The sequence below is a fragment of the Globicephala melas genome, chromosome 7 (genome assembly GCF_963455315.2).
Source record: "Globicephala melas chromosome 7, mGloMel1.2, whole genome shotgun sequence".
NCBI lineage: Eukaryota > Metazoa > Chordata > Mammalia > Artiodactyla > Delphinidae > Globicephala > Globicephala melas.
This window is the reverse complement of record NC_083320.1, coordinates 109,013,153-109,039,546: the sequence shown is the minus strand read 5'-3', so window position 1 is coordinate 109,039,546 and position 26,394 is coordinate 109,013,153. Positions and strand designations below refer to the sequence as shown.

Here is a 26,394-nt window from a genome sequence, read left to right as displayed (position 1 = left end):
CCGAGTCTAGGCCCGTGCGGACCCCGGGGCAGCGCTGTGCCCTGGGAGATCCGGCCCCCTGGCGGGCGGGCTGCGGGGCTGGGGCAGGCTGGCCGGGAAAGGATATCAATGAAGATCCGACAGGCGACATCCCGCAGCTCGGCGTCGGCGTGGACGCGCCGGAGCAGAGGCTGCCGCAGCGGCTCGGCTGAGTGGGCCCACAGGCGGCCCCGGGGCCGGGCCAGGGGCAGCACGGCTCTGCTGACCGTCTCCTTCTCCGGGACCCTGTCAGGGATCGAGGCGGGGGTGAGGGCCCTCCTCACGCCTCCTCTGCCCGTGCCCCTCTCTGTCCCCTCCCCACCATGAGCCCCACGCACAAAGTGGCAAGAGAGCCCCGGGCTCCGGTGCAGGTCTCCACGGGGATGCCCTCTGTGCCCACAGCTCTCAGCTCAGAAACGGGGTGGTGGGGGGAGGGTCAGAGGGTCCCCTCCCTGCCCAGAGAGGCCAGGCGGGCAGCGCACCTGCTTTCATGGCCTCCAGCCCCCGGGGAGCGGAGAGCGAGGCTGCTTGGGGTGGGTTCTGGGGGTGGGCAGGGCAGTCACCTAAAAAACTCATAGGAGAATTCCTCCAAGGTGTGCAGCTTCTCCTCAGGCTGCTCCTCGGGGGCCGGCTCTGCGGGCCGCCCCTCCTGGGCTGCCAGCTTCCGCTTCTCTGGTGGCATGGCCAGCAAGCTCTGTGAGGGCACGGGTCTGTGGGTGTCCAGGAGCCCCTGCCCACTAGCTCCTCCTAGCCTAGTTGCCTCAGAGACTCGGGAGGGGCCGGACCACGGGGCTGGATAGGCCTGGGTCTACCCTTCTTGTGTCACCTGCTGTGTGACCCAGGATCAGTGACTCAGTGTCTCTGAGCCTGTTTCCCTTCCCTTAAGCGGGCTCTCAGGCCCACTGCTTCCGGCCTCAGCACAAGTGCCAGTCCCTCAGGGATGGCTTCCCAGACAGGGCAGACCCCCGCCCTAGGATCTGCTCCCATAACAACAGGTACTCCTCCTTGGTGGCACTCCGTTTGCTTGCCATCAAATCGTCGTTCGTCCCAGTGCTCCTTGAGGGTGGGGACACTACTGTGTTCAATCCTGTACTGCAGGCGAGGGGCACGCAGTTGGCGCTCAATACATGCACGCTGGAAGGCCTGTCTGTCCTGTCCCCCTGGGGGGCTGGTCTTGGGCGCCGGGGTGGGGTGGCCCCCCGGGTCAGGGTTTAAATGTGGCTGAGACAAGGACGGATGCATCCCCAGGACAGTCCCTGGTGGGAGGGGTGGAAGGAATGCCCACTGATTGAGCACCTACTAAATGCCGAGCGCTGCACCAGGCACTCACTGCGCAAGCACTTCCTGCCTCTCCGTCACCCCAGAAGGACGATGGGGCCGGCAGAGCTGACGTGATTGCCCAGGATCCGTGAGGTGGGTCCCAGGCCCCTGAGCTAGGACCCCAGGCCGGGCATCTCGGCCACTTCCCCAGGTGCCCACGGGTACCCAGCTGAGGGCAGGGGAGCATGAGTTACCAGCAGCTCTGCCGAGGGCTTGGTGACCGTTGGGATGGTGTAGACGCAGGCCGTGGGCACCAGCCCCGTCTTCTTGGTCCTGTCATTCTGGGCCAGGGTCCAGTTCTCAGAGGTCAGCAGCCCCTGCTTCTCTGTCAGGATCAGCAAGTCCCCCTTCTTGAAGGGCAGGAGGGCGGCATCCTCTACAAATCCAGGCCACACGGACACACACACGGGGCAGAGAAGATGCCGTTTCCCAAGGGCTCAGCGGAGGCCACAGGCTGGGCTGGCACCCTGTGGGCCATCTCCTTTGACCGGTGGGGAAACGCAGATGCAGAGCAGTGGGCCCAAGGCCACCCTGACAGTGAGCTGGTGGTGGGATTCCCAGAGCTCTGGCCCTCAGGGGGCCTGGACAGGCACAGAGCCTGGGGTGGCAGGAGCTGGGGAGACCTGCTCAGACGCCTGACAAGGAGATGGCTCGCAAGCCGGGAGGCAGGTGGACCAAGGGAACAGAATACCAGCTGGCAGTCACCAAGCCTGCCCGGGAGCTGGGTGACCTCTCTGAGCCTGTTTCCTCAACTGTAAAATGAAGAAAGTCATCCCTCCCTCCTGGGGCTGTTGTGAGGATGGAATGGGCCCCAGGGGCAAAGCTTCCGCTGACGTTTCTTACTGCACTTAAGATCCTGTGCACAGCCCTCCCCTGCTACCTCCCTCCTGAAGCCTGATTTCCAGCCGTGCTCAGGGAAGCCGTGGCCGAGGACTCGACTGCCCGGGTTCACCCCGCCCCCAACCCCCCTCCTGAGCTGTGTGGCCCTGGACAAGTTGTGTCCCTTCTCTGAGTCTCCAGTCCTTGCCTGTAAAATGGGACAACAGGGCAGCTGTGGGGATGGTATGCAAGGCACGGGCGGGTGGCCCAGCTGTTCTCTGCAGGTGAGGGCGCTGGCCCTCCCCACGCTTCCAGCACGAGGACAGTCTTCAGCGCACTTCACTTTGGAGGGTTTGAGACCCCCTCCTGGAGTCTCCTCATCTTGCACATGGGAAGGCCTTGCCTACCGCTGCCCCCCGAGGGCTTGGTGGCCTCTCTCCCTCTCTCTGCTCGAGTCCTTGTGCCCCGCCTGCCACGTCATCACCGGGACCTGGCACGAGCAAGCCACCCACCTTCACCGGGTCCCCTCCCCACCTGGCTGGGTACCTGTGGCCTTCCTGTCCTGCAGGGCCATGGCGAACACGGACCTCTCCTTCAAGCCTTCCAGAAACATGGCCACCAGCTCGGCGATGGCCACGCTGCTGGGGGACCTGAACTTGAACTCCTCTTCGTGCAGCGTCACGAGCACCAGCCTCTGCCCACCCTGGGCCTCCCTGAGGGCGAAAGGGGGCAATGTGACCAGAGGTCTACTCCACCCTCCCCCTGGGTCAGCCCCTCGACAGCCTGGGCGGGGTGACCCGCCTGAGTTACAGATGAAGAAAGCGAGCAGCGAGTCCAGAGCCATGGCAGGGCCAGGGGCTGAGAGCAAGTCTGCCCCAGTCCCAGGCCCCGCTGTGTGTGTGGGCAGGTGGGCCAGAGCTTAGGCTCCCATGGGCTCCAAACGCAGTGGTGGTATTGAGCCCCAGTCTGTGGGGTCAGCTCCGGGCAGGCAAGGTGGTGGCCAGCGTGGAGGGCCACCGCAAAGAACGGTGGCGCTGAGATGGAGCGCCAGCCTGGGTGAGCTTGGGCGAGCTACCCAGCCTCTATGTGCTTCCGTTTATTTATCTGCAGACTGGGGGTGCTGGGGGGACTTACTGGCATAGCAGAGAGCACCCAGCACGGTCAGCCTCAGTAAGTGGTGGCCAGCCTGCGCCCTGCACACACTGGTATTGACCACAGTGGCCACACCGGGCTGTGCTTTAACCAATCAGGGGCTCTGGCAGGGCACAAGCAGGCCTTCCCGAAGGGCATGGAGGCCTTCTTAGAAGGTGTGAGCCGTGGAGAGCACAGGGACAGGGTGTCTGAGGTCCCACCAGACGTGCAAGGCCGCCCTCCTGCTGCTCTGTGCCCTGCACACGCAGCCCTGTCCCTCGCTCCCTCTCCCAGACGGCTGGCACCTCCGAGTGAGTGCTTCCCCCCCGTGAGAAGGGAAGGAGCCTGTAAGTGAACGTACAGCCTGGAGGCTGCAAGCTTATGTGCCCCTTTCCAGGGGGGCTGGGTTCTAAAGGAAGCCTGAGAAGGCAACGCATGATGTACAGACACAGTGCTGGCCCTGGGACAGTGGAAGGTGGGTCCCGATCCAGCGGCCATCACACCACGCGTGTGACGTGGTATGAGCCAGCCGGGCTCCCAGGGATGATGTCCCTCCTCCTCTCCCTGTCTCTCCTGGAGCCCCCAAGGGCTGAGGTTGTGGGGAGAGAGAGATTTGGGGCCTCTTCCCTCAGGGCACCCACCGGTTGGTGATCAGGCTTATGACCTCCAGGAAAGAGAGTTCTAGGAGCATCTTCTCCTTCTGGTCCAGGAAGTACAGCCCCTTCCAGTTAACAGCCAAGATCAGCTGAGTCTTGGGCAGTCGGGGGCCTGGCGGAAGGAGACAGAAGTGTGAAGCCTGGGCTGGCCCGAGGTGTGGGCCCAGCGGCACCCTCGTACCCGGTCAGACACCGTTACCTGAGAGTGTGGTGACTTCAAATAGCCGGGAGAAGAGCAGCGGCCACTTCAGGCAGGCGGTGTTCACCACGTGCTCTTGCACGGCCAGCGGCGTGGTCTGCTTCTGGGTGTATGGGGCCTGCTCGGAGGACACGGTGACGTGTCACCTCCATCGCTCATCACCCCCCACCCAACTGCTCACCCAGCGCCCAGGGTGCTCATTTGCTCGATCATTCTGGGAAGCCTCTGCCTAAAGCCAGGCCAGTGCCGGCGAGGGCTGGGTGGGAGGCTCTGGTGGGCGGTCTTGAGAAGGAAGGGAAGCTTTCCCCTCCTCAGCATCAGAGCTCCAGAGGCTGTAGGGCCAGGCTCCTGCCTCAGCCTGGAAGCCTGTGAGGGTCACGTGCAGGTGTCTGCGGGCCCCTGTCTGCAGGCCCCCGTCTGCGGGCTCAGGCGGGCTCTCGCCAACACTGGCCTCAAGGGGCTGCATGTTGCCCCGTGCCCAAGGCCAAGCACGGTGTGTGTGTCTGTGTGTTGCTGGTGCCCCTCTGCCTCTCTTCTGCGGAGCTCTTCGTCTGCACATTCGGGAGGCGTCTTTCAGGGTCCTCGGCTTTCCCCCACCTTCACCCTTTCCTCTCCCCATCTCACTGCTCTGTGCTCATCGCTGGCTGTAACACGCAACTGAGCTTTCTTGTTAATTTGCTGAATAAAATGTCATTTCTCTGGTTCCTACTTTAAAAGGTGGTTGGGTAACATTCAGATACTGGATTGGGGGATGTAAGTTGATACATCCCACCTGAGACTTGGCAGTACGCAACGGGTGTCAGGGATTTTAGAGCAGTCACACGCTCCGAAATCCCTTTTCTAGAAATCGATCCTGATTGAATAACTGGCAAACGTAGAAAAGCTGTATCTACAAAGAGGTTCACCTTGCTGTTTTAACAGTGAAACATGAGGCATGACCTTACCATTCATCAGTAGGAATCAGCAAAGTGAATTATAACTCATGAATACAGTACTATGCAGCCCTTAAAAACAGAGAGATCGGTATTGAGTGACACAGAAGTAAGGCTGCAAACTATTAAGTGAAGTAAAGAAGCATGTTTTAAAGTTATCTAATGATAATCCTATTTTTATTTTTTAAAAAGGTATGTTTTGGGCTTCCCTAGTTATGCAGTGGTTAAGAATCCGCCTGTCAATGCAGGGGACACGGGTTCGAGCCCTGGTCCGGGAAGATCCCACATGCCTCGGAGCAACTATGCCCATGTGCAGCAACTACTGAGCCTGCGCTCTAGAGCCCGTGAGCCACAACTACTGAGCCTGTGCATCACAACTACTGAAGCCCGCGTGCCTAGAGCCCGTGCTCCACAAGAGAAGCCACCGCAATGAGAAGCCTGCGCACTGCAAGGAAGAGTAGCCCCCGCTCGCCGTAACTAGAGAAAGCCCATGTGCAGCAACGAAGACCCAACACAGCCAAAAAAAAAAAAGGCGTGTTTCTCTCACTCCAATCATATGCATGTCTCCATTGTGTACATGTGAATAAGGCAGTCTAGAAGGACACGAGCTTAAGAGGGATGAGCTCTTTGATGTGACATTATTGGTGATTTCCCTGTTGTTTTTGTATTTGTCTGTATTTTCTGGTTTATTTGGTAATGCCCAGGTTTTAAGTGTTTAATGGAAAAAAATCAGTGAAACTATGTCCACTTTGGAAAAAGTGTGGTGTGAATTTCCTAATTTTTTACTCTCACCCCAACTGCCCCTTCCCAAATTACGAAGCCACTTCTCACTCATGTTAATCTGGGGTTGTGTGCATCTCTTGTTCCCCTCCGTCTCATACTAGCCCTAAAACGTCCATGGTCTCTCAGGCTGGGAAACAACAGGAACAACCAACAGGGTTTGCTTCCCCAAATTCCCGTTCAAGGATTGTCCCCAAGGGATGCTAGCCTCTGCCTTGTGGAACAGAACATATGTGGTCAAGCTTGTGCGGGGAACATTGGGTAGGACAATCAGGCTTCTGTCCTGCAGGACTTCTTAGAGCCTTTCCTAAGGGCTGTGCACTGTGACACCCGAAGAGCAGGAAAGACCAAGCTGCATCCCCTGCCGCAGGCGTACAGGACCCTTGTCTACGGACCCACTTTGAGCACCTCCTCCTGTGTTGCCAGAATGGAAAGTGTGTTGCTTGGTCATCCTCCCTGCCCTTCTCCGCACTTGGATGGCCCCTGCTGCCACTCCCCTGGGGCTTATCCCCCTGCCACTGGGCTCTCAACCCCTGACAGACAAGCGCCATGTTGCCTTCGTATTTCCCACTGCCTATCGTGTTCTTTTTTGGCCCCCAGTGCAAGTTAATGCAGGGGGAGGCATTAACCAAAGGCTTGTATCCTCAGTAACCCCCCGTGCACAGCTCTCCTGCAGCAGCTGCACCAGCCAGCCAGGTCCTCAGAGATGCCTTTGCACCCTCAGGCCACGCTGCAGAGCAAAGCACCCTATGAGGAAGGAGGCTCTGACAGAGGGCCGGGTTTGGGACAGCCCTGTGGGGAGGGGAAGAGAGACAGGGGGACTGAATCAGACAGCCTGTCTTTGTCCCTTCTTGGGGTGGAAGTTTAGGAGCAGCAGAAACCTCCGCTGGTGCGGGTGATCCCAAGAACATGAGCGGGTGTTGGGAGGTGCAGGTAGAGGCTAGGGGACGAGGCTGTGAGCCTCCGGGAGCCGCCTTCACTTGGTGCGGGCTGACCAAGCAGGGGTAGAAGAGGGGCAGCCCTCCCTGCTGTCCAGAGCCAGCCCCGGGCACACAGGGCCCAGCAAGGGGACACCGTAAGGCTTGGGGCCAGGATGGGGCCTCACAGGGCGGGACTGGTGCCGAGGCAAGGGCGCGCTCGTGGTCAGCAGCTGGGGATGCCCTCCCTGGGCCCAGCCCGACACTGCAGTGGAGACCAGTGCAGGGCTGAGCTGCCCTGACCTATGGCAGGATGCCACCGTGGAAGGAGGAGGGAAGACGGAACGGGCCTGTCAGAGGGAGTGGACCTGAGCGAGACTCTTTAAACCTGAAGAGACAGGGCTCTGCTGAGCGGCAAGTTAGTCTCCCAACCCCCCGTGAGTGGGGACTCGCCACGGGGTCTCCATCCGCTTTACACACCCCAGGGCCCCCAGGGCCCCCATAAAGAGCTGCACAGCCCCAGTGCACAGGCTCTGGGGAGCTGACCTCGGCGAGGGCGGCGGTGACCAGGCTGGCCCACTTCTCTGGGGGCTTGGTCCTGTAGAGCTTGGCGGGGACACAGCTGGGCAGCAGCTCCTGGACGGCCTGGCTCCTCACCGAGGCGCCGAGCTGCACGGCGCAGCACTGGGCCAGCAGTTGCACTAGCTCTTTCTCCTGCACAGCCCGGGGGACACACAGCGGGGGGGGGGGGCGTTGAGAGCCCACCCTCCCCCAGGACGCTCTCGCCCCGGCGCAGCAGAGGTGACCAGCCACCTCCGCTAGGCAGGACCTGCCCCTCCCCCAACACAGCAGAACCTCCGCGAGCCCCGACTGGGCCCCGACACGGGCTGGGCTCCGGCTGGCAGGCAAGGACCTCCCAGCAGCCTTGGCCTGAGCCCTGCGGGGCCTCTGCCTGAGGACAAGGGGGGATCCCCTGTGCCCGTCTCTCAGCCCTCCGGAGCCAGAGAATGTGTGGGAGGGAGCTCTGAGGCCTGGGTGGAGCCCCAAACACTGCTGTCTGAGTGGGGTGAGTGTGGGCGAGGCCTTCACCCTGTCTCCCCCAGTCCTCACTGAGCAAAGGTGACCAGTGGCCACCGCTGTATGGCCTCTGCAGGGCTCATGTGGGTGGAAGCCTGTGTAAGGCCCCAGCATGCACAGCACAGAGCAGGGTTCCTGCTCCAAGCAGCCCAGTGCTTCCCGGGAGACCAGAACCTTGCCCGGCCACCCAGCTGCCTGACCTCTGGGCCCCCTTTTCCCCTCACCCCTGCCTCTCCCTGCCCACTGCCCCATTCCAGGCAGGCCTCCAGGGCTGCCATGGCTGCCTCCGACCCCCAGGGCAGCACCCTCCGATTCAGGCCCGGGAGGTCTGCACCCACTGAACAGGTGCAGTGCTGCCCTAGGGCTTCCGGTGCACAAGCTCCCTTCCCTCTCACAAACGTACGGAAAGCTCAGGTGACTCTGCACTTTCCAGATGAGGGCCAGAGGCTCAGAGAGGTGACCTGAAGTTCCAAGGTCACACTGCCAGGAAGAGGCACAGGTGGGCCCTGAACTCAAGTGCTGGGGCTCCAAGGCCATGTTCTTGACCCCCAGGCCCTGCTGCCCCATAAGCAGCTGCCGTGGTGAGGCCAGGTGGGCTCGGGGCTGATGGGAGGGCTTCCCCATCTGCTGCAGGTGCCCCAAACCCCAGCGGCTTGAGCAAACCTATGGCCGAGGGATGAGACAGCTGCGTGGTGAGGCCAGGTGGGCTCGGGGCTGATGGGAGGGCTTCCCCACCTGCTGCAGGTGCCCCAAACCCCAGCGGCTTGAGCAAACCTATGGCTGAGGGACGAGATGGAGGCGGCCGGGCAGGGACAGCTGCGCCCAGAGGGGCCCAGGGACCTGCACTGGCGGACGCACCCCCGGGCCCGCTCCTCTCCCCTGGCGGCCTGCCCTCCAGCTCCCCACGGCCATCCCTGGTGGCCGCAGCCCAGCTGCCCTTGCTCTGTCCCTGCCGCCCCTGCGCTGGAACAGGGCGCTTCCTCAGGCTGTCTGATGGATGGGTCTTCAGGGCCCTGACGGCCGCGGTCCCCTCACCTTCTCGAAGCTGTACTCGCCAGACCGGACTCCGTGGAGGACTTGGTGGTAAATGAGGCGGGTGCTGACCGGGTCCTCCCGGGAGTCATGCCACGGGGTGAAGAACTCCTTCCGGAAGTAGAGGCGCCAGGGCGTCTGGCGCTCGCTCTCGCCCCTCTCCCGGGCCAGCTGCTCACACTGGGCCACGGCGTCCATCACGTGGTCGCGCCCGCTGCCCAGGGACCAGAACTGAGGCCAGAATCGGGGCGGCAGGGGTGAGTGACTGCTGCATGTCAGGCTGCCCCACCTGCCCTTGGCACACGGAGGACAAGAGCCCGCTGGACGCCCGAGGGACTCCTCCCCACGTGGCGTGGACTGTCAATCACCCCCCCAACACTGTCCCCCTGCCCGCCCCGCCCACAGGCGGCACATGCCCACGTGATGGGGTCGGAACACTGATTGGTTGGTTGGCGTGAGCACGTCTCGGTCTGAGGCTGTGGCCATGGGCGTCAGAGCATCTGGGGGGGCGACGATGTGGGGTTCAGGTGGGGCAGTGCTGGTGTGACCTCCGCACTGCTACATGGGAGTCTGAGCTCCCAGCGTGGGGGGCTTGGAGCAGGATGTGGGGGGGGACCTACCAGTGTGCCTGTGACACCGTCTGGGGCCGAGGTACAGCCACTGGGCTGAGCGCATGAGTGTTGGGGCAGGAGGGCACGTTGCCTGGTTAGGAGGCATGTCTGTGAGCGGGAGTTTGTGTTCGTATCTGTTTGGCAGCCGGCAAGGCGAGCGGTGGCTAGGCTGATAGGCGGGTGGTGGATGGGACCCCCTGGCCAGTACCTTGTCGTACACGGCAACCTGCAGGGAAAAGCCCACGTGGTCGCTGAGGCCCTGCTTGTGGGCGATGTGCAGGCAGACTTCCCGAGACGTCGAGGCTGAGTCCACCGAGACGGTCAGGCTCTCTCCAGTCGCCAAGGTCACATGGATCGGGACGCGCTTCTTGGACTTGACAGCCTGGGGACAGACGAAGACTCAGGTCCTCTACCCGGGAGGCTCCTGGACTCAGCTGCCGGCGCTGGTGCTCCCGGAACCCTGGGATGGGAGGCCGGTCCACCATCCCCTCTTCTCAACACGCTGCCCCTGCTGGCTCATCCCTGTGGGTTCCAGGGGGAGGAGCCTTCTGAAGCCCCACCCGGTTCGGCAGGGAGTTAACAAAAGTCCTGGCCAACGGACATCTGCTACTGAACTGACAGACTGGGCGAGGGCCGCGCCCAGGGACCACAGGCACAGAAGGCGGTGGACGGGCCCGGAGTGCACACTTCCTGCCGGCAGCCCCATGAGCTGGAAGAGCCATGACGGCTGGCACCACCCCACATGGATCGTCTCTCGCCCCTACCTGCAGCTCCAGCCAGGAGGGCGGCTCCGTGCGCACCCCGTTGGCACAGGTGCGTCTCAGGCGCTCAGCACAGAAGGGCCCGTAGCCGACTGGCCCTTGACCAATGAAGTTCAGCAGATACTGGTGGGCGAGGAAGGGAAGGGGACGAAGACACTTAGAATAGAGGACACTTTCTACTTACTGTCCAGATTCTAGAAACTGTGATACTAATTGTAACTATGGATGTTGGATGTGTTAACTAACCTTACTTGGCAATCATTCTGCAATACACACCTATCTAAAATCACTACACTGTACACCCTACACTTGAACAATGTTATATGTCAATTATATTTCAGTAAAACTGGAAAAAATTTTTAAATGAAAATAAAAATGATAATAGTGTTGGCAAAGGTGCATTGACATGGGGCTCTCACACTGTGAGAAGAAATATCAATTGCACGGCATTTCTGAGGAGTCATTTGTCAATATGTTTTAAATAGTACATAGTTTAAAAATGTACATACTCTTCGACTTAATAATTCAAACCTATGATAAAGGGAGATATATAGGTTTTTTTGCTTTTCATTTTTTAAATTTATTTAGTCTTTTGGCTGCATTGGGTCTTCGTTGCTGTACGTGGGCTTTCTCTAGTTGTGGCGAGCAGGGGCTACACTTTGTTGCGATGCGCGGGCTTCTCATTGCGGTGGCTTCTCTTGTTGCAGAGCACGGGATCTAGGCACGCGGGCTTCAGTAGTTGCAGCACGTGGGCTCAGTAGTCATGGCACGCAGGCCCTAGTGCATGCGGGTTGCAGGAGCTGTGGCATGCAGGCTCAGTAGTTGTGCCGCATGGGCTCTAGGGCGCATGGGCTTCAGTAGTTGTGGTGCGTGGGCTCACTAGTTGTGGTTTGCTGTCTCTAGAGCACAGGCTCAGTAGTTGTGGTGCAGGGGCTTAGCTGCTCCGCGGCATGTGGGATCTTCCCGGACCAGGGCTCGAACCCATGTCCCCAGCTTTGGCAGGCGGATTCTTAACCACTGTGCCACCGGGGAAGTCCCTATAGTTTTTAATCATAGTGGTGTTTATGGTGATGGGCAATTGGAAGATGGATCCTAAATGTCCATCAATGAGTGAAATACGCACTGGGACAGCACTAACAGATGGCATTAGCACAGCCATTTGGGAACAGTTTATGACATGAGAAGACACATAAGATAAGTGAAAGCTGCAGGAGAGCCGATGTTCAAAATATGTTTGATAAGATGCTGAAACAAGGCATTGAAAACTTTTTTGTCTCTCAGAGAGATTCTTTGAGGAGATGCAGCCTGGAAGGGTTTACTGGTGTCAAGGGTGGCCCAGGGCCTAGGGCAGATGGCCAGGGTGACCACACTTCCTGCTGTCCCTGAAGGGACAAGAGGTAGTGATATTGTTTTCTATGTGATTCCAAGTATGACCCTATCACACCACAAAAGGCCAGGAATTGTAATGGAAGTTACCTCTGGGTGTGGGGATGACTTTTATTTTCTTTCTAGATTTTCTTCATATCCTACATATTACACTTTTTTTTTTTTTTTTGCGGTACGTGGGCCTCTCACTGTTGTGGCCTCTGCCATTGCGGAGCACAGGCTCTGGACGCGCAGACTCAGCGGCCATGGCTCACGGGCCCAGCCACTCCGCGGCATGTGGGATCTTCCCGGACTGGGGCACGAACCGTGTCCCCTGCATCGGCAGGTGGACTCTCAACCACTGCGCCACCAGGGAAGCCCCCTACATATTATTTTTATCATCAGAACCAAAAGGTATATTAGAGTAGCAAAGGCTGGGGCCTCCAACACTTGAAAGCACCTCCCTTGTTAGTTCTAAGGCCTAGAGAGAGATGCTGCAGCCAATCTCTGGTTGGTGCTCACTCCTCAGACCCCTTTGCCTTTTCAATGCCCACTGCACCCATTGATTGTCTCATTGTCTCCTGGTGACTGAGCCCAGGTAAGATGACTCTGCAGATCCTGATTAGAGGTTGGAAGGAGCATCCTTTTTTGCAGACGGGAAACTGAGGCTCAAAGAAGCCCAGGCACTGATACCCATCCTGGCCTGCACTAGCAGGAGAACTGGGCCATGCATGCGTCAGGATGTCTGGACCTGCTCCAGGGCCCCGGGCCCACCCGTGCTGCCCCCGCCTTCAGCCCCTGCCCCCGGCCCTTCCCACCTTCATGAACCTTTCGGAGGGCGGGAAGCAGCCCAGGCACAGGCCAAGCAGGATCCAGCCCCGGGCCAGGCTGCTTGTTTTGTAGTTCTCCGAGAGCTGCTTGCAGATCTGGCAGTAAATCTCGTCCCTAAAAGACACGGAGCGCTGGGAGGCCAGGCAGGGGGCTGGCTCTGGGGGAGAAGAGGAGAACGGGGCACAGGGGCACACAGCTCCTTCTGCACCCCTAGGGGCAGACATGTCTGCAGGGGGACCTCCAGCCTCCTCGCCTCCAATTGCTTTTGCTGCACACCCTCACCTCCTCACATCCAGGCCCACCGTGGACCCTGTCATCTCCCAGGACTGTGCTCCCTCCAATGTCTCCCCAGTGGGCTCTGTAGCCCCACTCCTTTTTTTTTCCCCCTTAATATTTATTTATTTATTTGGCTGTGCTGCGTCTTAGTTGCGGCACACGGAGCCTAGTTCCTGAGCAGGGATCGAACCCGGGCCCCCTGCATTGGGAGCGTGGAGTCTTAACCACTGGACCACCAGGGAAGTCCCTCTGTACCCCCGTTCCTGATAGCCCTTGTTTCCTGTCTTCCCAAGGCCTCAGCCCTCCGTCCTCCTAGTCAGTCATCTCGGCCCCTTGGGCCTTTGCTCCCGCCCTCACCCACTCTGCTCACAGCACCTTGACCCTCCAGCTGTGGGTCACAGCTACAGGGAGGGCCGAGGGGTCTCCAGCCAAAGCCCTGCTCCTAGTAGATCAGCCCAATCTGATCTGTTCCTTTCCCCAACCTCACAGTTATTTCAAACCTTTCCCTCTGCCTAGAGGTCCTCCCCCTTCCCCTGAATGCAGCACCCCCCACCCCGCCACTGCAGGGAGGAGAGTGGGGACTTCAAGGGAGAACCCCTCAACTCCTCACCTCCTGATCAGTTCCCATTCCCACAGGCTCATGAGCCTCTCTTCTCTGTGTCCTCTTGGGGAAGGGGCTTTCCTCCACTCTTCCCTGCTGACTCAAGCCTCTATCGACTTATAAAAGTGTCACATTAGCCTCTCCAACCTCACACATCCAGAGACCAGCATCTTTCCCCTAATTACACAGCGGTATGCTCCTAAATGTTTAACAACCAACTCTTCTGGGGGAAAAAGTCCTGAAATTCATTGCATTTGCCAATTTCTGTGGTGTAAATATTCCCACCAGTGCTGATTTCAAGCTACCAATGTCACGTTGCTGACCACAGAGTTCAGAGGAGATGTGCATGGCCAGCTTTCCTGGGCCAGTACAGTCAGTCCCAGCAGACCTCCTCCTTCTGCAGCCTCTGCAGGCACTGCCATCAACCACTCTCCCAGATGGGAAATCTGGGGGCCACCCCCGACTCCACCCATCAGCCACCACATCCTACTATCTGTCTCCTGGAAAATTTCTCTGTCCCCTGCTCTCCACTTCTGCTCCCTGGGCTCCCTCATCAGCTCTGCAGCAGCCCTCTCCTGGCCTCCCACCCCCAGGCTCCATCCCTCCATGTCATTGCCAGGAAGATCTTTCTGGAAGTCATCTATGATCATGGTCTTCTCTTAAAGCTTTTCCCTGTGCTCTAAGGATTGAATTCAAACTCCGGGCCCCAGCTGGGACAAATCATCCGGAATTCCAGACCCTCAGGCTGTTTCAGAACTCTGTGACCCTGATCACCCTCTCCCTCTGTCTAGCGAACACCCCTCCTCCTTCCCACCCCACCTGGCCCTACTCTTTTTCGGTGCCCCCACTGGATCAACACCTTAGCACAGGCAGTTATTGTGGGTCTCCGGGTCCTCCCATGCTCCCCAACTAAAGGATGGGCTCCTTGAGGACAGAGACACGTTGCCTTCATCTCTACATCCCCAGCCCACAGGCCAGGGCCTGGCCCTGAGCAGGTACTTAATAAACATTTATCAAACGTGTGGCTGGATGTGAAGTGGGGCATTTGCTTTGTCTTGGAATTTGGCTAAGACTCCAAAGCCAAGGATAAACAGCTGATAATACTCAATATTCTAAAGAGGTACACTCTTGTAGGATTTACTAAAAGATGGCAGAACCAGTCCAGCCAGCACGCCATCTCCAGCCTGCATAAAGGAAGGTGAGAAATTTGAAAGGTGATCCCTGGAAGCGACTTCATGGGAGTAGAGAGATCTCTGGCTCATCTTCACTACATCTAAGTGAGGGGGAGTGAGGGGGGACCCAGGAGAACTGCTAATGGAGATGGGGACTGTCTGCTAGAGACGGGACCCATCTCACTCCCCATCTGAGGCATGATGAGCCCCAGCAGCCCATTGGACCACCCCAGGGTACTGGAATGGGGCATGACGACAGAGCTCTTGAGAGTGCTTCGTTTGTGTCCCCTGGAGATAAAAGTTGGGGGTCTCCATGAACAAGAGACTAGTGTCTGCTTCCTGCTAGAGAAGTCTAAGCCACCCTTGATGGGCAAGATGGAGAAAGAACAGTCAAGAGCTGAGAACTGCACTTGTACAGTTTGGTGGGGCAAGCGTGGATGGGTGTCGGTTGACCAAGAGGAGGCCATGGAAGGAGCTGGGCTTCAGGCATCTTGCTGGGATCCACACAAGCAGGTCAACCATCATTTCAGAGGGTCCCAGTGGTTAAGAGGCTGTGGTATGTTCCATTAGGGTCTAGAGATGACAGAGAACGTCAAGGGATCTCTGAGACAGTATTGGCCCCAGCTGGGGTCAGGACTGTGTGGAAGTGTCTACAGGGTATCTGAAGAACCCACAATCATCTTATATGGGTCTGCCATGTTGGAGGGTGTGGTGGCCAGTGAGGACTAACCATGAGAGAATTACCAGTAGAACCAACTAAGTTGGAAGAGTTGCCATGTTAGTGTCATGCAGGCAGCTAAAACGCTAGTCTTACTGGCTTGAAGAACCAGAAGACAGAGTTTGGGTACCCACAGCAGTTGAAAGTGAAAAGAGAAATCCTGTAATGAAGACAGCCAAAGAAGAGCAGTCCTACATTTTGCATATAAAATCTTCCTGAATCTCTGGCTCACCCTTGATCTACACATGTGTGGGGAAGACTCCAGGTAGTCCAGCAAAGGCTAAAATAACTGAACAGGGTTTCCAGGTGCTGCTCACCAAAGGGAGGCAGAGTTTGAATCCACCCAAGTTAATTGTCTGCCAAAATGAAAAGTCAACACTCTCTGAAGGAATACAACAGATTCCAGAGTTTCTAAACATATCATCCCCAAATGTCTAGGATACAATCCCAAAGTACTAGATTTCTGAGAAAATAACAGTCAGGTACTGGACATATGAGGAAACAGGAAAACATGACCATTCTCAAGAGAAAAGGCAATCAGTGGAAACTGGCCCCAAGATGAACCAGATATTGGATTTATCAGAAAAGGTTTAATAACTATCATAACTGTGCTCAAAGATATAAAGGACACTATGCTCATAGTGAATGAACAAACAGGATATCTTGGCAGAGAAACAGAAACTATAAAAAAGAACCAATTGCAAACTCTAGAATTGAAAAATATAACATCTGAAATTAAAAAAAAAATGTTGGATGGGTATAATAGCAGACTGGGGAAGACCAAAGAAAAATCAGTGAATGTGAAGATAGATTAATAGAAACTATCCAATCTAAAGAACAGAGGAGAAAAAAAGAAAGCAGGGATGAACAGACCCTCAGGGATGTGAGGGATAATATAAAAGTCTTCCATAGGTTTAATTAGAGTTCAAAGGAAAAGAGAGAGAGAATGAAGTAGAAAAAAACATTTGAAGAAATAATGCCCCAAATTCCCCCAATCTGGTTAAAAATAATAACTTAAAATATGTGAACCCTTGAGATACAGTAGTCTGTCCCTGACAGCAGTATACATGGTTCTTTAAATTTCTATAAAAACACAATTCCTGTAAAGCAAATTGTATATAAAGTAAAATATATGTAACATAAATGAGGGACTTGCCCATTTAAACGGACTTGCATTAAAGCTGGTTATCAAATGAATCACCAGCCCATGATGAATTTGTCTTCCTAAAACTGGGTTTCACCCAGGGGTTTTAACCCAGAGCAAATAGAGAACCCTTGATGATAACGTCTGCTGTCCTGAGACCCAGCCGGCAGGCCCCAGGGTAGGGAGCAGGGTAGGGCTGCAGCCATGGGCTGAGAGCCAATGAGGGGTCCCATGTTCTGAATGGGGTGCGACGGGGGTGGGGACTGACCTGAGGCTGGGCCGCAGGATGGCATAACCCACAATGAACTGCACCTTCTCCAGATTGGACATGGGTCGGTCTGAGATGGGTTCGTCAGGATCAAATGCCTCTTCCCTGATATTCAGCTGGCTGGCCACCTTGAAACCCAAAGGCGGCAGTCAGGACAGCTGAGATTCTTCCCATTTGCAAAGGAGGAAACCGGGCGAAAGCCTGGAATGCGGCCGCAGGCCAGCCAGCGGGCAGCAGAGCTGGGGACAGGCCCAGGTCCCCTGTCCCTGGGCTCACCTGGCCCGTGACCCTGGAGGACCGCTTCAGATTCATGGAGGAGATGTCCTTGGTCCCTCTGTCCCTGTGGTTGGGCCTCTGTGGACGGAGACAGTTCTTGAGGGATGGTGAGCTGGGGTAGCACCTCCCAGTCTGACCCAACAGTGCCTAGGGTGGGGCTAGTCTCCAGATCCCCCAGCCATTTCCCAGCCGATTGACAAAGCGCCGAGCAGCCCCTCATCTTGACCGAGCTGTGCAACGCTGACAGGTGTGCATTGCCATCCTCACAGCTGAGTGAGGACACAGGCGAGGGAAAGTGAGAAACTGGACAAAAGCTGCTCGGCCAGTCACCCGCCCTCTGGGAGGGCTCAGGACTGTCCTGATTCCAAAGCTTGGACATCTCGCCAGCCAAGCGGGCTGGGTCTGAGCCCAGGTGCCCAGGACAGCCCCAGGCTATGGTCATTCTCTGTGACAATTTGGTGGATGAATTGGAATACACTCCACCCACTGCAAGGTAGGGCTTTCCCAGAGATGAGAAGATTCTAAGCTGCGGGGCCTGGTCTGGGTGGGGAGGGGTCTGCCCCCGGCCATCCATCGTGATCTGCTGGTCTCCTTAGGCAGGGGTCACACCCTGTCCTGATGGTGTCATGAGAAGTTGCTGCCAAAATTAGAGCTCAATGTGGGACCGGGTCCAGGGCTGGGCACCAGCTTCTGGCTGGGCTAAAACTGGTTTGCCACACAGGGGACAAACATAAAACATGGTAGGCTGGCGGGCGAGGGTGGGCAAGGCTCACTCAGCCCACTGCTCCTCCTCGGGGGGCACATGGTGGGTGCTTAATAAGTGTGCAGGAAGGAACATTCGAGATCTGACCTCTGGGAAGCCAGTCCTCCCTGTGCTCACCTTCCAGAGATGCCAGTGGCTGGACCACCTCCCAGCATCCCCTCCCTGAGAGGTGGCCAGCCTCCAAGGTGGTCCCCAGTGGCCCTTGCCTCCTGACATTCTCACCCACCGTGGCATGTAGGCATTGAAGCTTCCTTCCTGCTGTCTCTCTGAGGTCACTCATTGTGGAGGAAGCATATGTGAGAACACTCGGGCAGCACCACGGAGAGGCCCAGGTGGCCAGAGCTGAGGTCTCCTGCCAGCAGCTATGTGAGGGAGCCATTTGGAAGCAGATCCCATAGCCCCAGTCGAGCTTGGAGATGACAGCTTGACTGCAACCTCACCAGAGACCTTGAGCCCGAACTAACCAGCTAAGCTGTTCCTGACCCTCAAAAACTGTCTGAGATAACGAATGTGGGCTGTTTCAAGCTGTCAAATTTAGGGGGTAATTTGTTACACAGCAATGAATGACTATTACACTCTGCAGAGCCCACATCTCTAGAGGTCAGGGAGTCAGGGCTTGAGTTTGGGCAACTTCCATGTAATCCCTGGACCAGATCTGGCCACGTGATGCCAGGCTGCAGACTCCCTTAGATGTCTATGCAGTTGGTCTGCACACAGGACCTCACAGCTATCTGAGCTGAGGTATGGGGCACTGTGATACTGTGATTTCTAATAAGAAATATGTATTTGGTCTTTGTCCCCATTACTGGCACAGAGCTCCTAAAACCCTTGGAATTTCCTATGATAAAGGTGTCTTTTTATGTTAATGAGGTGACTTTTGGAAAGCACCTAAGGGTGGGTCTGGTTGCCAGGGGACAAGGGGAGGGGGAGGGGCGGGAGATTGAGTTCAGCTGGCTCAGCGGCCAATGATTTCATCCATCGTATCTATGTAATGAGGCCTGCGGAAAACCCCAAAAGAACAGGGTTCAGAGAGCTTCCAGGTTGGTGACCACTTGGAGATTTAGCGAGAGTGGTGCCTGGAGAGGACATGGAAGCTTCTTTTTTTTTCCCTATTATTTATTATTTATTTTTTGGCTGCACCGTGTGGCTTGTGGGATCTTAGTTTCCCGACCAGCGATTGAACCCAGGCCCTCGGCAGTGAAAGTATGGAGTCCTAACCACTGGACCACCTGGGAATTCCCCATAGAAGCGTCTTAATCTTTCCCCACACCATGCCCTATGCATCTCTCCCATCTGGCTGTTCTGAGTTGTATCCTTTTATAATAAACCAGTAATATAGTAAGTAAAATGTTGCTCCGAATTCTCTGAGCCACTCTCGCAAATTAAACCCAAGGAGGGTGTCGTGGGAACCTCTGATTATAGCCAGTGGGTCAGCAAATGAGGAACAATCTGGACTTGTGCTGAAGCAGGGGTCATCTTGAAGGATGGAGCCCTTCATCTGTGGAATCAGACGCTAACTCCAGACAGATAGTGTCAGGATTGAGTTGAACTGTAGGACACCCAGCTGGTACTGAGAAGTCTTGGTGTGGGGAAGAATCCACATACATTGGAATTGGTGTCAGAATCATAGGCAATCGTGGGACTCCTAATGCTGGTGGGCCCGAGTGCTATCACTGCTGTGTCATTCCTTTGGACTATTTTGGTTAATTCCACTAAGATGACATCATGAAACCAGGGCTTTAGGAAGGACTTCTGACCAAACATGGATGTGAATTAACTTTCCATCAGAGGACAGGGCAGAACATGGGTAAAGAATTTGGTCTCTGAATTCAGCAGAACGGATTCAAAGCCCAGCTGTGTCACACGTATTCACTGTGATCTGGGGCAAGTCACTTCACTTCTCAGTTTCTCTAGCTACAATAAACTTAATGATCCCTACCTTGTAGGGATGGCTCCACTGGAAATTAACTGAAAACAAGCAACTGGCACATAGCACGTCGCCAGTCAGTAATAACATCTGTTGTTAGTATTACTGTCCAATGTTCAGGTCAAGCCCAGTGTTCAGAGCCTGGGAGATCCTCTCCTATGATGACTGTATGAATTCACAAAGTCCTGGGTGTGATGCCTGACTCATGAGTTCCTGAGTGCCATTCAAGACTGAAAAGCCTCGGGGGCCCCTGGGTCCAGCAGGTGGTGCTCACTCCACGTCTTGCCTCCCCCTTCCAGTCCAGCTTCCGGGGCCTGGGGACCCCGGAAGGGAGTATGCCCTTTGTGCCCCCGCCCACTGCGCACCTGTGTGGATCCGCCGTGTGCCGGAGGCTGGGCGCCGCTCTCCCTGCCCGGGGTGTCATGGGTCTGCCGCATCACCGAGCCACCACGCAGGGTGTTCCTGGCAAAGAGCACGGGCTCCGGGATGTCACCCATGAACCTCAGGATGATGTTCCACACAGCCAGGGCGGCCTGGGGAGACGGGGACAGAGTGCCCAGCTGGAAGGCAGCTCCACGCAGCGGGGAGCCCACAGAACCCCGGCCGTGCCTGGTTCCCGCTGAACCAGGGGGAGGCCTGAGCCACTAGAAACCAGAGAACCAGGTACCGAGCAGTCGGCATCCTCCTCGTGGTAAAGCAGAGGGTATCGGAGGGGCCGCCGGATGTGTGTGTGGCTGGCTGATTTCTGAAAGTAGGTCACGGCGAACTTGGGGAAGGTGTACTCGGCCAGGCCGTCTGCGTCCTCCTCGGCCTCCTCCATCATGGGGACTGTGTCCAGGTCAACCTCGGGTAGCTTCTGGGTCCTCCCTTCCAGATCCTGGGTGCCAGTGAGAGAGAGGGACAAGGGTCTGCTGTCCTTTCAGATGTGACCTGGCAGCGTGTGCATCTTTGGGGGCCAGGGAGCCCCAAGAAGGGTCTGTCTGGTTATTGACGGGGTGCAGAATTATCCACTGCCCCTTGTGTTGGGGACCTCCCCGACTCTCACCCTCGGTGGGCCCCTGGTGGGCTGCCGGGTGCTGGGCAGGCCTCGGTGTGAAAGCCCCAGGTACCTGGCACCCTCTGCCTGCAGACCTGGGCTCTCCAGGCACCCCCCACTCCCTACCCGCTTCCTGCTTGCTTCTGTCAAATGCTCCTCCAGTGGAGGGGGGCCGGGCTGGCCGCACTGCACAGATGATTTGTGTTGGTGGGGGGGGAGCCTGGGCGGGGGGAGGGGGAGGCATGAGCACCTTGCGGAGCCCCTAGGTCACTGGCCCAGAGCAGGATGCGGTGGGAGTCAACGGGACAGCTCCGGAGCTGCCCCCAAATCAGACACGCCCTCCTCTTGCCGTGCGCTTTCTACCTCGGGTCCCCAGGTCACATACTGCAGAGCGGCAGCCACCGAGGTGCTCTGTGACGGGGGCCAAACGCACGCGGGAAACGCTGCCCGATTGAAAGCCCAATGACATTCGCGCAGTAAGGGCTCTAGGAAGTCTTGCAGGTAAGAAACCTGCTCAACTTGAAAGGGTTTGACCACAGAGACCCTCGCTCCTGTTTTCCCTGCATCTTCGCCCAGGACCGCAGAACTCACTTCAACACCTACCTACTCCATCGGCTCCCCGAGCTGAGTCTTGGCTTTTCAGGAAAGCCTAGAGGTTGGCCCCTGGACACAGCCCCCCTTGCTGCTGGGCCGGCAGGGCCTATCTTACCTCGACGTGCGGTGTGGCCTGGCCTTCCGGCCCGCCCATCAGGGAAGGCAGGAAGCCGAACACCTGTTCCACCATCTCCGTGTCGGTGACAGTGTCGTAGATGGACTTACGCTTCCTGCTGGGGACAGCGCTTGGGCTTTTCTGCTCTGCAGCAGGGATGACCAGCGGCTCCTGCACAGACACCCCGGGGGGGCCACTGTTAGCACAGGCCCGGCTGGGGCAAGCCCCGCCTGGGAGCCAAATAAACCTCCTCCCGCCGTATTTGTCCAAATCAATACATTTCCCTCTAAAATCCTAGGTTTTAAAAGCGACAGGGACTGGAGATCCACCAGCCTGGGCTTCTCCTTTCCCAGCGGATAATTAGAGGTCCAGAGAGGGGAGGTGCTTGCTTGTCCACACAGGGTACCACGCCAAAGCCCGAACACCCCCAGAACCTAGCTGCAAAACCCACTCAGGCCCACCTGGTCCCTTCACAAAGAGTACCAAGGCTCCCCTGGGAGGGGGCCCTGGGCCTGCCCTGGTCTGTGGCCCGTCCGGGGCCATGTGGGGGCAGGAACACGCTGCTGACATGTCTGGGGCTCTGCACTCTTTCCTGCTCTGGCCACTGTACTAGCACTGTGCCCCGTGGACCCATTTTCATCTACGGAGCAGGGGAAGACTTCATCCTAGGCCCTCTTTCCTTATCACCACTGCCAAATGAGCAAGTTCTGAGGAGTGAGGCAGAGTCTCAGATGCTCTCCGAATGGAGGAAATGGGATCACGCAAGGGTGAAATTTCAAAACGCAGGGATATGCATCTCGGCGCCGCTCCCCTGTTCCCTGCCCTCCCACCTCTCTTGCCAGGACTCTCTTGAAGGCTCCTCTTGGTATTTCTTGGTATTTTGGGACCTGGAGGGGGCAGGAGTGTCTGGCGAGAGCCCTATGTTGCTGCCCATTCCTTCCGCCTACCCTCCCTCACCTGGGCCCAGCCACCTCCCACCTGCCCGAGAGGGCAGTGACCACCTACATTGGCTTTCTGCCGCCGGAAGTTCCGCCGGACAGCTGCGCCCCTGGCGTATGCCTGGATGACCACCACTGCCCTCCTCTTGGCCTGGACCTGCTGGCGCACCAGGTAGCCCCTGCAGAGGGCTTGCAGCTGGACCATCCTCTGCCGCATGTCCTGGTACTGCTTTGCCAGCAGGTGGCTCCGGGCAATGGCCTGCAGACGCTCAAAACCCAGGAGGATCTGCGGAGGCAAGAAGGACGGGCACTCACAGAGAGGCCTGGGCCCAGCAGGGCACAGAGCAGAGAAAGGCCTTCCCGAGGGGACAGAGAGCAAGGGGCAAGGTGTCCTCACAAATTAGCTTTACAGTTACCTGCTTTACGGCATAAGCGCTAGTGCTAAAATTGTATGTGCCTGTGAGTACAAGCATATTAAATGAGTTAGTTACACTTGTGAAGCAGTTAGAACAGAGCCTGGCATCAAATTAGTGCTAACGAAGTCTTTTTAAATGGCGTCAGTAATAAAGTACTTTCCTGGGAGCTCTACCAGGACCAGAGAACTGGTTTGCGTGTCACATGCGTGATACGATTCCGGAGGCCTTGCTTTTCACACCTGCCGCCAAGTGCAGCCAGCTTGTGTGGAGCTGGAGTACCTGTGTGGAGGCCTATGGCCGGCTCCATCAAGCTAATCCCTCAGGGATCTTGAAAATAAAGAGGAAATGATAAACTATGAGTACCTGCTTCTATGCTGCAAACACACCCTAGGCCACAGCAGTCCCTAAGCCTCTGGGATGGCTCCTGTTGGCTTCTGAAAGACCAGCCTAACGGCTGCCAGGTGTGAGGGGTCATGCTTCATCTTACAGGTTTGGAAGTCACACAGACACACCTCCCAACTCCAGCTCTGCTGCTTACTGACTGCGTGCTCTTGGGGAAATGACTTAATTTCTCTATGCCTCGGTTCCTCGGCATACAGCGTTGGCTTAATAATAAATAAAATGGGGACTTCCCTGGTGGCGCAGTGGTTAAGAATTCGCCTGCCAATGCAGGGGACACGGGTTCGAGCCCCGGTCCGGGAAGATCCCACACGCCACGGAGCAGCTAAGCCCGTGCGCCACCACTACTGAGCCGGCGCTCTAGAGCCCGCGAGCCACGGCTGGAGAAAGCCCGTGCGCAGCAACGAAGACCCAACCCAGCCAAAAATAAATAAATAAAATAAATAAATGTATTAAAAAAAAAAACTACACCTAAGAAATTTAGGAAAAAAAATAAAATGACGCACACAGAGCAACAGGCCCCAAGGAGCCTTTCCATCCATGTCAGCTGCCAATGTGCCCTTGTGAGCACGGAATGAGGACAGGTGTGGGTCAGTTTTGCCGACGTGACCACGGCATGTCCCAACCACAGTCGCAGCCGTGACCAAGGCAAGCAGTCAAACAGGCCCCACAGGACACGGTTCAAGGTTGCTCTGGTTTGCTTGTTGCGCAGACACTCGTTAGCAGTGCCTGGGGTCAAGGAAAAAATGAGGAAAAAATGCTTGAAACAGAAAATAATCAATCCATTAACTTATTCTGTTGCCTGGAAATTGGGAAAAAAAGCCACCATCTAATTTCAGAGCAGGTCATCTCATTCTAGCCCTGGAGATGCCCCCAATTCTGCAGGAGAACGCTTTGAAACCTGCAAACTGTGTGACCTGACACTATGCTAAGAAGAGTGTGTGGGGTGCTGAGGTCTGGATCATGCCTGTGGCTGATGGGATGCTTCCTGCCCCAGCTCTCACAGTCATAAACAAACGTCAACATTCGTTTCTAATTGGACGGCTGCTCCCGCAGGCTCCGCCTCCCACGTGAGTGTCTTACCAGCTTGAAGTTCCTCCGGCTGTAGTTGCCTCTCCACCAGGCCTGGAGGGTCACAGCTGCCTGCCTCTGCCTTAGGAACTCCTTCCTACAAGCGGAAATGCAAGTCAGTGGTAACAACCACAGACATTTTAAAGCCTTTGGGGGGAAAAACTGATTTTGAAGGAAGAGAGGAAATGAATGCATACAATATTTCTTTTCCAGAAGCCTTTATAGGCTGAAAGACAGGTTAGGAACTTAAAATCTACTGCCAACAACTAAATTTGTGAATGAGGACAGTTCAGTTCTTATTTATTTATTTAAATTGATCTTTTTTCTTTTCTTTTCTTTATTTGTTTTGGCCACACCACACAGCTTGCGGGATCTTAGTTCCCCAACCAGGGATTGAATCTGTGCCCCCCGAAGTGGAAGCGAGGAGTCCTAACCACTGGACCTCCAGGGAATTCCCGAGGACAGTCCAGTTTTTAGAGCGAGGAGAGTAAATTTCCTCATTTCCCCCAAAGATCTCTGAAGGGATAAAACCCATTTCCAACTTTTTCTTCGTTGTCAGACTCTGCCCCCTCCTCTGGCCACCAGCCCAGGGGTTTACCAGAAATCAGGTCAGAAGTCTCAGGACCAGAGCTCCTCTCTGGGGGCAGGTCAAAGCAGAGGGCTGCCCCCAGACCCAGGCAGCCTGGCAAGCTCCAGCAGACTGCTCCCTCCACACGGAGGAACGAGGGCTGAAAACTGGAGGAGGTAACCTGAAACCTCGCCTCTGGGGAGTCAGAGGTGCATAGGGATGTACCTTTTCTCCCACACTTAACTGAGTTTTCTTAACACTTCTAATAATTTTTCAGGGTATTTTCTTAGGTTTAGGACAGTAGATCTCAATCATATTAAAAATCATCTTCGGGGAGTTGGGGGAGGGGGAATTGGATGAAGGTGGTCAAAATGTTCAAACTTCCAGTTATAAGATTAAGTACTAGGGATGTAATGTACAACATGATGACTATAGTTAGCACTGCTCTATGGTATATATAAAAGTTATTAAAAGAGTAAACCCTAAGAAGGATTTCCATCACAAGGAAAAAAAAATTGTTTTCTTTTGTTTCTGCATCTGTATGAGATGGTGGATGTTCACTAAACTTATTGTGGTAACCGTTTCATGATATGTATAAGTCAGATCATTATGTGGTACACCTTAAACCTGTACAGTACTGTAAGTCAATTATATCTCAATAAAACTGGGGGACAAAAACCAAAACAAACAAAAAAGAACAAGAAAAAAATCATCTGGAGAACTTCGATATTTATTGATGCCTGGGTGCCGTCCAGTCTAATTAAGTCAGAATCTTTGTTGATGGGTGGACAGTATATATCTGTATATCTAGCTATTCAATATTTTTTGGTGCATGTACACACACACACTCACATGATGATTCTAATATAAGGCCAAAGTAAACAACTGAGTTACCTAAAAATAAAGAGAATTTGTCTCCTTTCTAATATTTATACCAGTGGTTCTCAACTGGGGGTGATTCTGCCCCCCAGGCACATTTGGCAATGTCTAGACACATTTTTGGTTGCCATGACCGGGGTTGGGGAGGAGGATGCTACTGGCATCTAGGGAGTAGAGTTCAGATGTTGCTAAACATCCTGCCCAGGGGCCCAGGACAGCCCCCTATAACAAAAAGTTATCCAAGCAAAATGTCAATAATGTTGGAGTTGAAAAACCCTGATTTCTATATTTTCTTTAAATTTCTTGTCAAATTGCATTGGCCAGAACAGCAAGAACACCATTAATTACCAATGGTGATCACTTCTGGGAAGACGGAGTAGACATACTTTCCCTTACTCCTCCTGTTAACTACAACTAAAACCCCCTAGACATTATATAAAAGAAACATTAAGAAGACTCTGAAAGATGGAGAGAAGAAGGAAGACCAGCTAAGGATCTCAGACACAGTGGTAACTTCTCTGGATTTCTTTTTGCCTCACATACCCCAGACTAGGAGTTGAAGAAGTAGGCAATCCAGAAATGACAATGGGCACAGACCAGAAAGACCCCAAGAAAAGGCTTCTCTATCTACCGAAAGGATCAAGAAAGGAGCAGTTTAGCAAGGCAGAAAACTTTTAGATAATAACCAAGTCTACTCCAGTGAAACACCATGTAAACGACTGTGGTTCCCCCACCTAAACCAGAAGATGCCCAGTGGAAAGCCTAGACATCCACCCTCGCCTGG

At 55.6% G+C, this 26,394-nt stretch overlaps 1 protein-coding gene across 2 annotated transcripts in view; it reads right to left on the bottom strand.

The window, feature by feature from the left end:
• The window catches only part of MYO7B (myosin VIIB), a 74,261-nt gene that overhangs the window by 6,601 nt on the left and 41,266 nt on the right, over positions 1–26,394 (bottom strand). Inside the window, exons 19-36 of one of the 2 annotated variants that reach the window (XM_060302578.1) lie at positions 24,176–24,260; positions 22,345–22,563; positions 21,340–21,510; positions 20,262–20,471; positions 19,960–20,127; positions 16,905–16,982; positions 16,629–16,756; positions 12,437–12,563; positions 10,257–10,376; positions 9,701–9,874; positions 8,885–9,112; positions 7,319–7,486; positions 4,144–4,261; positions 3,930–4,056; positions 2,704–2,870; positions 1,533–1,714; positions 582–712; positions 107–264 (exon numbers count right to left, since the gene is read on the bottom strand). In XM_060302578.1, the coding sequence (XP_060158561.1) occupies positions 107–264; positions 582–712; positions 1,533–1,714; positions 2,704–2,870; positions 3,930–4,056; positions 4,144–4,261; positions 7,319–7,486; positions 8,885–9,112; positions 9,701–9,874; positions 10,257–10,376; positions 12,437–12,563; positions 16,629–16,756; positions 16,905–16,982; positions 19,960–20,127; positions 20,262–20,471; positions 21,340–21,510; positions 22,345–22,563; positions 24,176–24,260 (2,759 nt within the window). The remainder of the gene's footprint in view (positions 1–106; positions 265–581; positions 713–1,532; positions 1,715–2,703; positions 2,871–3,929; positions 4,057–4,143; positions 4,262–7,318; positions 7,487–8,884; positions 9,113–9,700; positions 9,875–10,256; positions 10,377–12,436; positions 12,564–16,628; positions 16,757–16,904; positions 16,983–19,959; positions 20,128–20,261; positions 20,472–21,339; positions 21,511–22,344; positions 22,564–24,175; positions 24,261–26,394) is intronic. The other variant, XM_030840332.2, reaches the window with a different exon arrangement.